This window comes from Leptodactylus fuscus, chromosome 3 (genome assembly GCF_031893055.1).
Source record: "Leptodactylus fuscus isolate aLepFus1 chromosome 3, aLepFus1.hap2, whole genome shotgun sequence".
Classification (NCBI taxonomy): Eukaryota; Metazoa; Chordata; class Amphibia; order Anura; family Leptodactylidae; genus Leptodactylus; species Leptodactylus fuscus.
In genome coordinates this window covers 76,706,723-76,720,129 of record NC_134267.1, presented here as the reverse complement: position 1 = coordinate 76,720,129, position 13,407 = coordinate 76,706,723, and the positions used below count along the sequence as shown (strand labels likewise).

The 13,407-nt window shown below is 40.4% G+C and overlaps 1 protein-coding gene and 1 long non-coding RNA gene across 3 annotated transcripts in view; one reads left to right on the top strand and one right to left on the bottom strand.

The window, feature by feature from the left end:
• The first annotated feature begins 2,337 nt into the window (after positions 1-2,337).
• LOC142197510 (uncharacterized) overlaps positions 2,338-13,407 on the top strand; it is a 61,289-nt gene continuing 50,219 nt past the window's right edge. Inside the window, exons 1-4 of one of the 2 annotated variants that reach the window (XR_012715319.1) lie at positions 2,338-2,755; positions 3,298-3,368; positions 5,499-5,606; positions 5,935-6,664. This is a non-coding gene — a long non-coding RNA (uncharacterized LOC142197510). Of the gene's footprint in view, positions 2,756-3,297; positions 3,369-5,498; positions 5,607-5,934; positions 6,665-13,407 lie in introns of those variants that run through there. The other variant, XR_012715320.1, reaches the window with a different exon arrangement.
• NUP133 (nucleoporin 133) overlaps positions 2,989-13,407 on the bottom strand; it is a 96,126-nt gene continuing 85,707 nt past the window's right edge. The window contains exons 23-26 of the mRNA XM_075267767.1: positions 13,314-13,394; positions 8,638-8,702; positions 4,881-4,969; positions 2,989-3,392 (exon numbers count right to left, since the gene is read on the bottom strand). Coding sequence (XP_075123868.1) covers positions 3,256-3,392; positions 4,881-4,969; positions 8,638-8,702; positions 13,314-13,394 — 372 coding nt within the window. The 3' untranslated portion in view covers positions 2,989-3,255. The remainder of the gene's footprint in view (positions 3,393-4,880; positions 4,970-8,637; positions 8,703-13,313; positions 13,395-13,407) is intronic.

Here is a 13,407-nt window from a genome sequence, read left to right as displayed (position 1 = left end):
GCTACCCATTGAAATCGATGGGAAGCTTTTTTTTTTTTTTCCCCTATTGCTTTCAATGTAATACTCGTACATACTCCGTGTGAAGGCTCCCTAACTGTGCGTTATTCTGAAATGTTTGCAGTGTTTTCAGAGAAAACCAGTTGACCATGTGAAGAAAAGTTTGGTAGGTGGCAGCTCTGCAGCTTCTCCCTGCTCTGCTTTACAGGTCTCTTCTTATATAAAACAGAAAGAGACTTATTAATCAGTCAATATATGCAAGTAGGGGAGAACACACTGATGACAGTTATCCTTTAATGTGGACAATACTGGTGGTCTTTGGGGCAACACTGTGGCTTGCAGCACTGGAGTCCTGGATTCGAATCCCGCCAGGAACGACATCTGAAAGGAGTTTGTATGTTCTCCCTGTGTTTGTGTGGATTTCCTCCCATTCTACAAAGGCATACTGAGAGGGAAAAAAAAATGTACATTGTGATCCCTATATGGGGCTCAAAATCTACATAACAAAACATGGTGGCTCAGTCAAAACACGGAGGCTGCAGCGTTGCAGCGCTGGAGTCAAATCCCACCAGGAAATACTTCTGGAACGAGTTTGTATGTTCTCCCCGTGTTTGCGTGGATTTCCTCCCATTCTACAAAGACTTCAATGACTTTTTTTTACACGTGTAAAAAAACAAAAACACGTCGCGTTTCAACGGGACTCCCTGCTGTTCTCGGGCTACTTAAATGACATCACAGACGTTGCGAGACTGGCCTGAACAAGTAATAAGACTACAAATGCCCAAACACAGGGGAGAGTCGCACCGGTTCCCAGGAGAGGTGAGCAACACTGTTTATGTTCGATCAAATCTCCGATCACAAGAACCCACAATACAATACCAGTATTTGTGGTACCATCAAAACCTCCAAAATGCTGATAAAACTAAAATGCAGTAATGTATGTTATTGGCGATTCCATCGCCAACTAAGAGAAACTTATTTTAATGCGAATGTCTGGAATTCCTCTTTTATACAAGAAAATTATATATAGTAACAATGTGAAGTAATTATATTAACATCTTGTAAGATCCATATCATGATGTAACCTATCACTTTTCGATTACCGTATTTTTCGGACTATAAGACGCACTGGACTATAAGACGCACCTAGGTTTTAGAGGAGGAAAATAGGGAAAAAAAATTTTGAAGCAAAAACTGGTAAAATATTTAATATATGGGAGTTGTAGTTTTGCAACAGCTGCAAGGCCACATTGACAGGTGACCCTGCAGCTGTACGGGGACGCATAGAGTGTTTTTTTTGCGGGGCCAGCTGTAATTTTTAGTTATACCATTTTGGGTGATATCTATTGCTTAGATCACCTTGTATTGAAAAAAAAAAAAACAGGAGGCGATTTAGAACTTTTATTTATTTCATATTTTTAAAGCTTTTTTTTTTTTTTTTTACTATTTTATTCCCCCCCGGGGGCTTGAACCTGCGGTCACTTGATCGCAAGTCCCATAGACGGCAATACAAGTGTATTGCCGTCTATGGGACATTCTGTCTATTAGTATTACGGCTGGTCATAGAGACCAGCCGCAATACTAATATAGCCGTGACAGGCCGGGGAGCCTCATTAGGCTCCCGGCTGTCACCCGAACAGGTCGGCTCCTGCGATATCGCCGCGCAGGAGCCGGCCTGCAACTTTACAGGTACGGGGCCGGTGGGGACTGGCCCCGGGGGAGAAGGGGCCACGGATACTGACCCGGCATCCGCTGTACTAGAGAGGCGGATGCCGGGGAGGGATAGACGCCGGGGCCTGAGACACCGCTACGATCCTCTGCCCTGCATGAAGCCAGCGGCGGGGGGACGGAGGAGCGGAATAGCATCACTCCTCCCGCTGCTGGCTTCATGCAGGGCAGAGGAGCGCAGCGATGTCTCAGGCCCCGGCACCTGTAATGGCGTCTATCACTTGCCGGCTTCCGCCTCTCTATTACAGCGGATGCCAGGCGCCACCTTCAGACTATAAGACGCATCCTTCTTTTCCCCAAAAATTTTGGGTAAAAAAAGTGCGTCTTATAGTCCGAAAAATACAGTATTTAATATTTTTAGCCCATACTTTCAATATATTACTTAAAGTATGCCACATTTTCCAATATACTTTTCTGCCATCTTCATATGGTACATTGATGCCACCAGAGATTTGTAAAGTGACCATTGTATGTTCCTTCATCAACATTACAGCCCAAGTTTTCTATTGAGATACATGAGAGTATGAAAGGAAAGGAATTCTGTTCATACATGATGTGGCATATAGCACACAACTGTATACCAGACATAATACATTTCTAGTTTAGTTGTGTGTCTTTATGGTAGAAACCTGTTGAGGAACATTTGCTAGTATGACAGCTGCATTACAGAAGAAGCCCAAGTTTAATTCAGTACTGCTCTGCCTGGAGGCTGCAGTCTGTGTTCCCTTAATAAGTTCGATACATGTATTCTTCCAAACATGTTCAGCCCAGAGAGATATCTGAGTGAAGAACTAAAGGGGCGGAGGGTATGCAAGGAATATTTGGACTTTTTAAACTGCAAACTGGATTCAAGTCAACTAATTTAACTTGTGACCTTCTCAGCTGTTGGATCAAGTTGTTTTATCAGGCACTTGGCCAGAGCAAAAGGAAAAAAAAAAATGCAAGCAAGCCCATATCTAAGGGAAGAAGTATCAATGGAAGCAAGCACTGTCAAAGCGGACATCACTTCTTCTCTTTCTGCATTAAAAAGGCAAGTGTTTTAACTTCTGTTTAATGTCCCACCCAATGTTTTATAAATCCCCGACTAATCCTTACCTAATCTCTGTTGCTTGTGCTTGTATGTTCTGACTTAAACTGAATAAATTACACTCTACGGATATATATGCATGTTAAATACTAGGACTCGTATGTGAAGGCTTTGTATAATAGAAAATAATTGACAGCAAGACCATCACCAAATAAATTCCTCTGTATCCTAGGAGAAATACAGATCAGATTGATGATCTGTGGAGGAATCTCCAGTTTACAAAGCACTTCAGGAAGAATGTAATCCGAGTCCAGAAAACATGATGAAACAGACAACCCCACGACGTCTCCCCACTATTCCCATCATTCAATAAAAAACTAATGTCGGCCTGTTTAATGTCTTACAATTATAGTTTATAAAAAGACAAAACAATGTTATGGAGGACAAATTTTTGTTAAACACAGAAAAAATTATTGTACAAAATTGCTGAATCTATAAATCAGTTACTCAAGTTTTTTTAAATAATATTCATAGTTTGCTTTCAGGACAAACTCAAAACACCGATCTCTCTTCAAGCTTTCTAGTTCATCGGACTGAAGCAGCACATTGACATCTGGTAAGTAATTCTTCAGGTCTTTACCTGTGGAAACACAGCAGCGGTAAGTTACACAGAATGATGGAACACGTTGTGGAAACGCAGCTTTTTTTTGTTGAAGATTTTACTGCGCTCTTTTGAGCCAAGGTCAAGAATGGCTTGAAAATGAATGGGAAATGTATAGTAAGCTTTTATACGCTCTATCCATTCCTGGTTTTGGCTCCCAAAACCGCAGCGAAGGAAAAAAAAGCTGCATTTCCACAATGTGGGGCCTCAGCTTAAAGGTTTATTACACTATAGAACATCTAAAATCTACTAATACATTCGGATGCTACGCAGCTCATACTGTCACAGTTGTCGCGCCATTTCACACATTTAAATTTAGTAGCTGCTGATGAAATGTAATTGTGTTTATTCTCCTGCAATTGTCGCATTAGCATCTTATTCAACCTACAAAATTGTGGCCATAATAATCATTCTGTATTGAAATGTGATGGCTAACATATTGGAATCCTGTAAATAATCTATAGTTACAACTCCAATACGGTAACAGGAAATCCACAAGTAAAAAGTAAGGATGTTCAATAAAGAACTATGTTAAAAACATACAAATATCTGGATGTAAAAAGAAGGGGAACACAGAAAATGAATAAGGTGGCTACTACTCATCACAACATGTTAGCATACTACTTTTTATTATTATGTTCTTTATTTGTGGGTTTCCTGTTACTTTATCGGGGTTGAAGCTATAGATTATTTAATGGATTCCAATACAGAATTTACATTCTGCCCGTGTGGTATTGTGGTTGGTATAATGTGTCTGCCTTTTACTGTGTCACAGTTCTATAGCTACGTGCTAGTTTGACTACTGATATTTATACTTGTACTATATATGATAAAATGAGTTCTCATGTCTTATTATTATATTCATGGGCAGCACTCGGATATTTGTGATAACATTCACATGTACTTTCTTTTGCTGTGTTCTCCTTTTCTTTTCTTCCAGATATTTGTAGGTTTTTAACATAATTCATCTTTATTGAACATCAATTGTTACTTTTTACTTGTGGATTTCCAGTCCTAACTAGAAATTATTAATACAACTTATATGTAATAAAATCACTACAATTTAGCAAATAACTAATGAAAAATGTAAAAAAAAAAAAAAAAAAAAAGTTCCATAATGCATGCACTTTATGCAAACTCCTTGCACAATCCCAACTTGTGATTTAATAGAATGCTATCATGTCCCTGGCATTTACCCATAACCCACTGTGGTGTACAGAACTGTGAGATCTTGCAGGCATAATGGGATCTTCTAACCCATTATTTAAAATAAAAACCCCACAGTGATCGGCTATTTTTGTGTGAATGACTAGAGCACATCTTGGAAATAAAGGCATGCATTATCTTTCCACACACAAGGTAAGTCTGACAATTTATTTCTGAATAATTCGTTTTTATATCAGAATTAACAATTCCATGACATAATCCGATGTTGATTTTCTCACATACATATATAAAAGTACATACCTTCATTTTGTAACTTTTGAAGGACTTTAATGAAAATTGAGTCTTTAGCTGCATCTATTGGGTCATCCTTCCCATCTAAAGCAGACCACCTGGAAACATGTACAGTATATTAATAGAGTCATTTGGAATAAATACTAATTGCTATGTTTATACAATTTCCAGTTTATAACTTTATCTAGCGGTTCATTGTTTTAAGGGTTGAAATGCTTTAGCAGTAAACAGTGGGTCATACCTACTTTTATTTACTACAATGTACAGACTTATTATCATGACACAATACAGATTCTCCACTGTAAAGTGATGACAGTGTGCTCAAGGAGTAAGACTTGCATCAATCAACTTATCTGCTGGAGAACAGGATCTTACCAGAGGATATGTTGTCAAATTGTGGGGCATCCCCCAGGGCCAGAAATGCGCACGATCCTGTAAAAATATTTTAGCTAGTTGTCCTCTGTTGGTAGGTAGAAACTACTGCATACTGGTAAACACCCCCCACAAGAGCGGACACGACTATTAATATTCGCCACTGTATGGTAAGAAAGGGGGTTTTACACTGAGTATATATGCTGAGAAGTTTCCTCTTTAAATCTGTCTCTTCGCATTTTTCGCCATTTTCAGGCAGAAACCAAACGGAAACCTGGTGGACCCCATTATAGTCTGAAACCTGAACGCAGATGTGAACCTAGCCTAAAGAGGTTTTCCAGCCACCAAAAAATTTACACCATTGTAAGAATTTTATATTTTCAAAGTAATACAATTTTATACTCACTACCGTTATCCCATTTATCTAGGACTATGTCTGTGGTTATGTATTATAATCTCCAGTGATGATGTACCAACACAGACACTATCGTCATCAATCACTGACCACTGTTATAACCTCAGTGGCACTCAGATAACCACTGTGGCAAGAGTGGCTGCTGAGGTTACATATCACACCAGCATATTGAGCTAGGTGGCGGAATTGCATGCATAAGAAAAGGAGTAACAGAGGAATAGTAATGTGAGTATTACTAGTATTATATCAATTGGTCTCAATTTTTATTGTTGGCAGGTCATCCCTGTTACGTGGAATCTACCTCCTCCCCAAGCATATTACCACCACTGTGTTACAGAGCACATTACAGAGATAAGAAACACATCTCTGTTATAAATTTCACTTTTGCAGATTAGGAAATAAACGATTTTGAAAGGTATATGAAAATGAGGTAGTTGGTGGGGTTGGTCCTCTAGCCCTAGGAGCACACTTTTGGCATTACAGCACTCTGATGATCTAGTCTCACTGCAAAGTGGTAACAGGCAGGAGGTTGGTAAGGGTCTGGGCAGTGCTCACAGAGAGCTGAAGTCCCACCCCCAGTGCACCAACTGCCACCACCACAGAATGTCAGTCCCTCTTGGGGGACACTCTGATCACAAATTCCCATAGTGACCATGTATGTGGGATGCCTGCTTTTTTTAATACTACATAACCTTTTATAAAAACTGAATTACCAAGAAGTTTTATTTGCACAACCTCATGTGTCACAGTACCTTCCTTCAGGTCGTCTTTTTCCCTTCCTATCATTATATATAGCTTACTGTTGATAGAATACATCAGGCTCACTTATAATGCGGTGTTCACACTTGCGCCTTGTACCTGTCCGCTGTTATTTCGCCTAAATCCCTGGAAAAACTACTTGGGGACAGCTTGCCGGCGGTCAGTTTAAAAACCCATTCACTTCAATGGGTTTTTAAAGCAAATCACCGGAGTCTGTATGCAGCATCTCCACTGTGAAACTTTTTTTTTTTTTTTTTTTTGCATGGACACAAAGTCATGCATGTCCAACATTGTGTCCGTGCAATAAAAAAAAAAAAAAAAAGTTCTCTCGGCGGACAGGTACAAGGCACGAGGAGCGTTGCACAAGTGAGATTACACCATATTGGAGTGACAATATTTTCTTTCTAAACTGTTTGTGCAACCAGAATGCAGTGAGCATTATATATTAAGCATGTACCTTGAAAGCATGACAAAGCAGTATAAAAGATGACTAGATATTATTGCCAAGTCTATGATACAGTTCAATGTAAGGCTATTATAATGCTGTTAACCCTTTTCTGACATCCACCATAATAATATTGCGGATGTGGGATATACAAATATGGCAGCTGCCATGGCCGATGGTTCTCCGCTCTAGTATACAACAGAGACTCAGCACTAATGCCTGTAATTAGTGACCACACTGTTCGTGGCTGTTAACGTCCGTAATACCTTGGTCAAACATGACCGAGACACCATGGCTCACCAATCCTAAAATGAGATTTAAGGGCTGATGTAATTTTGGAGTTCAAATTTAAAGTTCAAAAAATAAATAATTTAAAAAAAATATATATATACCACTTCCATTTTCCTAAAACAAATCCAAAAGTTAAAAAATAAATAAAGTGAACTGCAAACACATTAAGTATCCCTGTGTCTGAAAATGCCCAACCTACAAACTTATAAAAACATTATTCCAATACAGTGAACGCTTTGGATAGAAATCAAAGCAATAAAGACATTGTCCAAATTAGTATAAATAATAAGTACATCTGGCCTCACAAGAAAATGCAAATTTGGTATCCCCCAAATTGTACTGACCCATAGAATACAGGTAACATGACATTTCGACTGCAAAGTGAATGCTGTAGAAACAAAACCCATAAGAAAGGCACAAAAATGTGTTTTTACTACAATACCACCCTGTTCTGAATTTTGCACAGTACATCCTATGGAATACCAAATGGCACAGTTATGAAGTACACTTAGTCCTGCAAACATTAAGCCCTGATATGACTTGGTGAACAGAAATTATATATATATATATATATATATATATATATATATATATATATATATATAAACAAACACTATGTGGTTTGGAAGGCGGGGTGTCAGAAAAAATCCCCCGAAAAATTCCTGTGTCAGGAAGGGGTTAACAATTATGTAATCTTCCTTTTCACAAGTTTTGCCTTGCTTGATAAAATAGTCAAAGATTTTTGGTCATTATACAATAAAATATTCTTCTTTTGTGTTCCTTTGCCTCTTTGCCTAACTTAGCATGGTTAGTGCTCACTTATGCATATATGGATTTTCAAAGATCAAAATATGGGCAGAAGTGCTTAACAGATAACTAATGTTTTTGTAGAAGGTTTGATAAAAATGGAGGGCTACATATGGCATATTTTCACTAGTACTGCAAAATAAACTATTTTTATTATATACAATGAAGTCAAAGGTTCTGTGCTGACAAAGAGAACCCATCAACATGAAAATGCAGTGGAATCTGCAGGCGGCAAGTTATAGAGCAGAAGGAGCTGAGCAGATTGATATACACTTTTGTGTGAAAATAATCAGTAGAAGGAGTCACTTAATTGTCAGCTCTTTCTATGCTTGGATGAATCCGCTATCACACTTCCATGTGTCGGCTGGGTGTAGAGAACAATACAGCCACCTGTAAGAGAATTCCCTTCACTACATGAATGCATCTTTCTAATGAGAGTCATACTTCAAAGACTGCTATGTCCATATTCAAAGAATAGAGTGTCACGTTCCGTTGAGGCTCTGGAGTCAGCCTTTTGCATGTCCGGCACATAACTGTAGCAGAAGGACCCATGAAGGAGCGAGCACCCTGGCAGGATTCATTAAAATATCTAGCCAAGGATAGAACAAGAATAGTTTGTGTGTCCTTACTGACAGCTCTCCATGGCTGTGATAAAAAAGGAGTTATTTGATACTCACATGTCTCGCTTTAATGCTCTGCAAAGAATATCCAGCTTTAAAGCTTCAATATCTACCTCTTCATCCTTAAGAAAAAAAAACTGTTTATTTTCATCTCAAAATAGTCGCATTTGTGGCATAAAGTGACGAGTTGTAACAAATGTATTGCTGAGCAATATACTAAGCCATAGGTACAGTCTAGCTATGTTCACACATTTCACCATCATTATGCAAGCAATAAAATATAAAATCTCACAACATGGCATAGCACACAGGTTTCAAATGACTCCCTGCTGAAAACACTTTTATTTTAATGGTTGTGTGGGGAACAGTGCCAGATTAAGGAGGAAGGGGGGCGCAGCAGGGGGCTCCAACACCACACAAGGAGCAGGGGCTTCTAACAGATTGTTAAAACAGCATGATGGGAAAAGGGTTTCCCCTGCTTATGTGTGAGGAGCTCAAACTATGAGAAAAGGGCTCCCAAAGTTAACGGCTTTCATCCTGGTGGTGGCACAGCAGAGAAATGCCCCATGTTTGGATCAATGAGACAAGGAGAGCAGAGGACGAAGCAGGCGAAAAAGTTCCTATTACTATCTGTACAAACCTGTACCCTGCTCACCGGCTGTAAATGGGAGGTCCTTCACAGAGGAAACCCAGCAACTCATCATTCTTCAAGTCCCAACAGTATAGATTTAAAGGGTTTGTCCAGGATAAACTAAGAATTAACCCCTAAACTAACCCCCCCTAACTACCGCCTAACTTCTAAGTTACTTCAATTAAAAAAAAAACAAAAAAACAACTATATGGGCGGGGTAACTTAGCTAGTGAGCCTGAGAAAGGGGGAGGGGCAAGTGGTGTGTGTGATAGTTTAGTTATTGAGACAGGGAGGGGGAATGTAACGGACTGAGGGAGGGGGCTGAGAGAGGAAACTAGTGTAGAAGCTGCACAGCAGGAAGTTACAACAAAGGCAGAGGATGCAGTAGCAACCAGAGACACCCAGAAATCACTCCAAACACTGCTAAAGGTATATGGGTGTATTTATTAACCCTTTACTAGCTCTAACAGACCTTTCTACAAAAAGATTTGCCTGTTAAACCCCTTTAAAAGTGCAATGACACTTTCATTTCTATCTCCAATCCAATATGTCTATCTAGCTCTTATCTCCTTATCTTATCGTACCTCCCTATATCTCCCCTGTCTATTTATTTATCCATCTGCCCATCTTTATACCTATCTTTCTGTCACCTATCTGCTGTATAGCAGATCTCATAGGGCTCGCTCACATCTGCGTTCTCCTCTCCGTACTCCAGGTTTCCGTTTCCTGCATAAAACAGAGCAGGAGACGGAAACCTGCAGGAGTCTCTCACCCATTCATTTGAATGGGTGAGAAAGATGTCCGGCCGTGAGTGTTTTATGCTCTTCGCCGCGAAACTGGGTTTTATAATCCGGACACAGAGTCGGACATGTAGTACTCTGTGTCCGGATTTTAAAAAAAAACGGTTTCGCGGCGGAGAGCATTAAACGCTCACCACCACTCATGGCCGGACCCGGTCTGTCTCCACAGAACGGAGACCCTGAACGCAGGTGTGAACCTAGTGATAGTGATATTTCAGTCTCGCTATCCTATTTATCAACTGTACTTCTCTACCTAGTACAGGTAGTCCTAGACTTACGACGTTGATCCATTCTTACGCGGCGTTGTAAACCGAATTTCACCGTAAGTCGGAAACATACAATAAATGGAATGGATCAATGTGATCCATTCCTCGGATCACAGGAACCGAGGAAGACTGTACCATATACCGTACAGTACAGTCTTCCTCAGTTCCGAGCCGCTGCACACTAAATCACGTACTGTGCAGGGAGAGCTGGCAGCTTGCGGGAACTTACTTTTTCTCATAGAAATGCATTGGCCAGTGTACAGCATTCAGCCAATCAAAGCTGGCCAGGAGGCGGAGTCTAAAATCGGACCACAATGGAGACTGCTGTGGTCCGATCTTAGACTCCTCCTCCTCACAGACGAGCCTCCGGCAGAACCAGCATTGATTGGCCGTATGCTGTACACTGGCCAATCAACGCTGGTCAATTCATTCCTATGAGAAAAAGTAAGCTCCCTTGTAACAGCAAGCTGCCATCTCTCTTCCAATGAGCAAGGGCGACCCTGCTGCTGAACCAGCGTTGATTTGCCACAGGCTCGTCCTTGCTCATCGGGAGTCCTTGCAGCTTTCTGTTACGAGAGAGCTTTACTTTTTGGCTCATGTCTAGTCGTAACCACGAAAGATCGTAACCCGAGGACTACCTGTATCTGTCTATTTCACTATGCAGCATAAATGGATATGCCATAAATAGACAGTAGATGTGGGCTCCACCTCTTAGCTAGCTGTTTCTGAAATGGACTCCCGTAGACTTGTACTGCTTTACTAAGTTCTGTTGCCAGCCAAATCTAGGTTACTGAGCGGTTTCTGTAAACCCAACCACTGCCAGCACCTGGATTTGGCCGTCAGCAGAAACCAGGTGAAACAGGATGGGGTCTGGGAAAAGATATACTAGAGAAACTTGCAGGTCCCACAAGTGGGTCCAACATCTATTGGACATTTATGGCATACTAGCCTCTGCCTGAAACTTCGTCTGAGTGTTGTTGGCATCGATGATCCGCCTATATTCAGCAAATTGCTGGTGTTGATCATCCGCCTGCTCCAGTGTTTCAGCAGCTCTCAAGCTGTTCTACTGCTGAACTTGTTCCTTGCGCCATCCTGACATGCCCTTGATTGTTTCGGCATCTCAGCAGCTGGCTGGGACGCCATAAAATGAGTGTATTGTTGGCTCCGCTTGAGGAGAACTCTGTTGACTTCTGGCTACCTTCATAGCTCTCGTTGTTTTAGAACTTTTCGACAATTTAGATTTTTTTTTTTTTCACGGCATGTTTAAAATTGTCAAACTGTCAATTTGGATTACAGGAGTTCCCATGTCAGTGTCTCAGCACTGGAGAAGATCACATAATATGCAAATGTTTGTACTCAATGGACTCCGTGTTATCTGCATATTTACATAGAGGGATAAACAGACCAGGCTTTAACAGCAAACCTCAATTAGATGATGCTACTGCTGGCAAGAGCAGTTTAATATACCGTAGTATATGAACATAAATTCATAACAGTCGCAAAGCCATGTCATTTACCGGGATAAAAAGTAGCTTGTGTGTTAATCGAGGCTACAAACTATGTGCCAAATTTCATCCAAATCCGTTTAGCAGTTTTTGCGTAATTAAGCAAGAGACATCCAAACTTTCACATTTATAATATTAGTAGGATAAATGTCTGCCGTGGACAAAACCCTTTAACAATAAGCTAAAAGCCTCCAGTAACCTTAATCTGGCCCTGCAGAGCACCCAATATAACTTTTTTTTGCAAATTATACAGTTTTACCTCCCTAATATAAAACTGTGATTGCTAAAAAACCTGGCAACTTCTTTCAATTAAGACTCTTTTCACACTGAGTGCCACCTACAACCCTAACATACACGCCAGGAAGGCTCTGGACAAATTGTTAAATGGACCCAAATGCCTTCATTATACAAGAGGATTCAAAGGTATAACTCCAGTTTTTACTGTGTTTCCTGAGAAGCCCTCACTAATGACAGAGAAGAGGAGATGATACCCCATAGATTATAGATATTAGTTCTATGGAGTAGTGACATTACATTACTTAGTAGAATGTTTAGATGGGTTTCGGTGAAGGGCTAGTCAGACTAATCTATCTTTGACACACCTATCCCTGGGAATCTAAACATATTGAAAGTAGATATTTATGTAATGAAGGCTGAACTGTGCCTAGATTTTAAAGGGGTTTTCTGGGCAGAAAATATGTTTTTCAGAAAGATTTGTTAGTGCTAGTGATGGGTTTATAAATACACCCATCTATCTTTGGCAGTGTTTGGAGTGATTTCTGGGGGTCTCTGGTTGCTTCTGTATCCTCTGTGTTTGTTTACATGCAGTTAGCTTCCTGCAATGCAGCTTCCTGTGTAGCTGCTGCACTGACTCCCTCTCACTCAGCCCCCACTCCATTACAAAATCCTCGGTGTCACTAACCACCTAACCCCTCCCACCCTCACTGACTAGCGATCCCACCAATTACTAGCCCCTACCACCGTGTCTCTCTTTAGCCTAGTGATCCCACCCATTAATAGCCCCTCCCACTCTCCCTGGCTAGGCTATTCCGCCCACTACCCAAGACTGTAAATGGGGGAGGACCCGTTCCCTGGACACAGGAAGGCTTGGTAAGTATTGCAGGAGATAGGGGAGGGGGAACAGTGATGGCGACGTTACGTTTCGGAAGTGGTGAAAGGGAATGTCGTCAGATTATCAGAAAGTGTCCCTGGAGTGGTCACATGAAAAGTCTGTAAAATAGCATTGTAATACATGGATTTTGCAGCAAATTCTACCATCTCCATTGCAAACAGTCTGCAGCATGCCTCTGCTAACTTTTTGAACTAAAATTGTAACATCCTCACTTCACTGTGTTTTTTGGAGGAAATCACTGGATTTTAGCATCTTTCAGAAATTACAGGCATCATAATAGATGATTCAGGCAAACAAACCATTCAGTCAATATCAGCACAAAGAATTGATATAATCTAATATTTAGTTGATTAAGTGGACAACAACCATGTTTATAACAATAAAAAAGGGTCATCATACCTCATTGATATACTCTAGTAGATCAAGCGCTTTCTTGAAATCATATTCATTTGCCCTTCTGTTATCCTCACTTATGTATAGCTGTGACATGAAA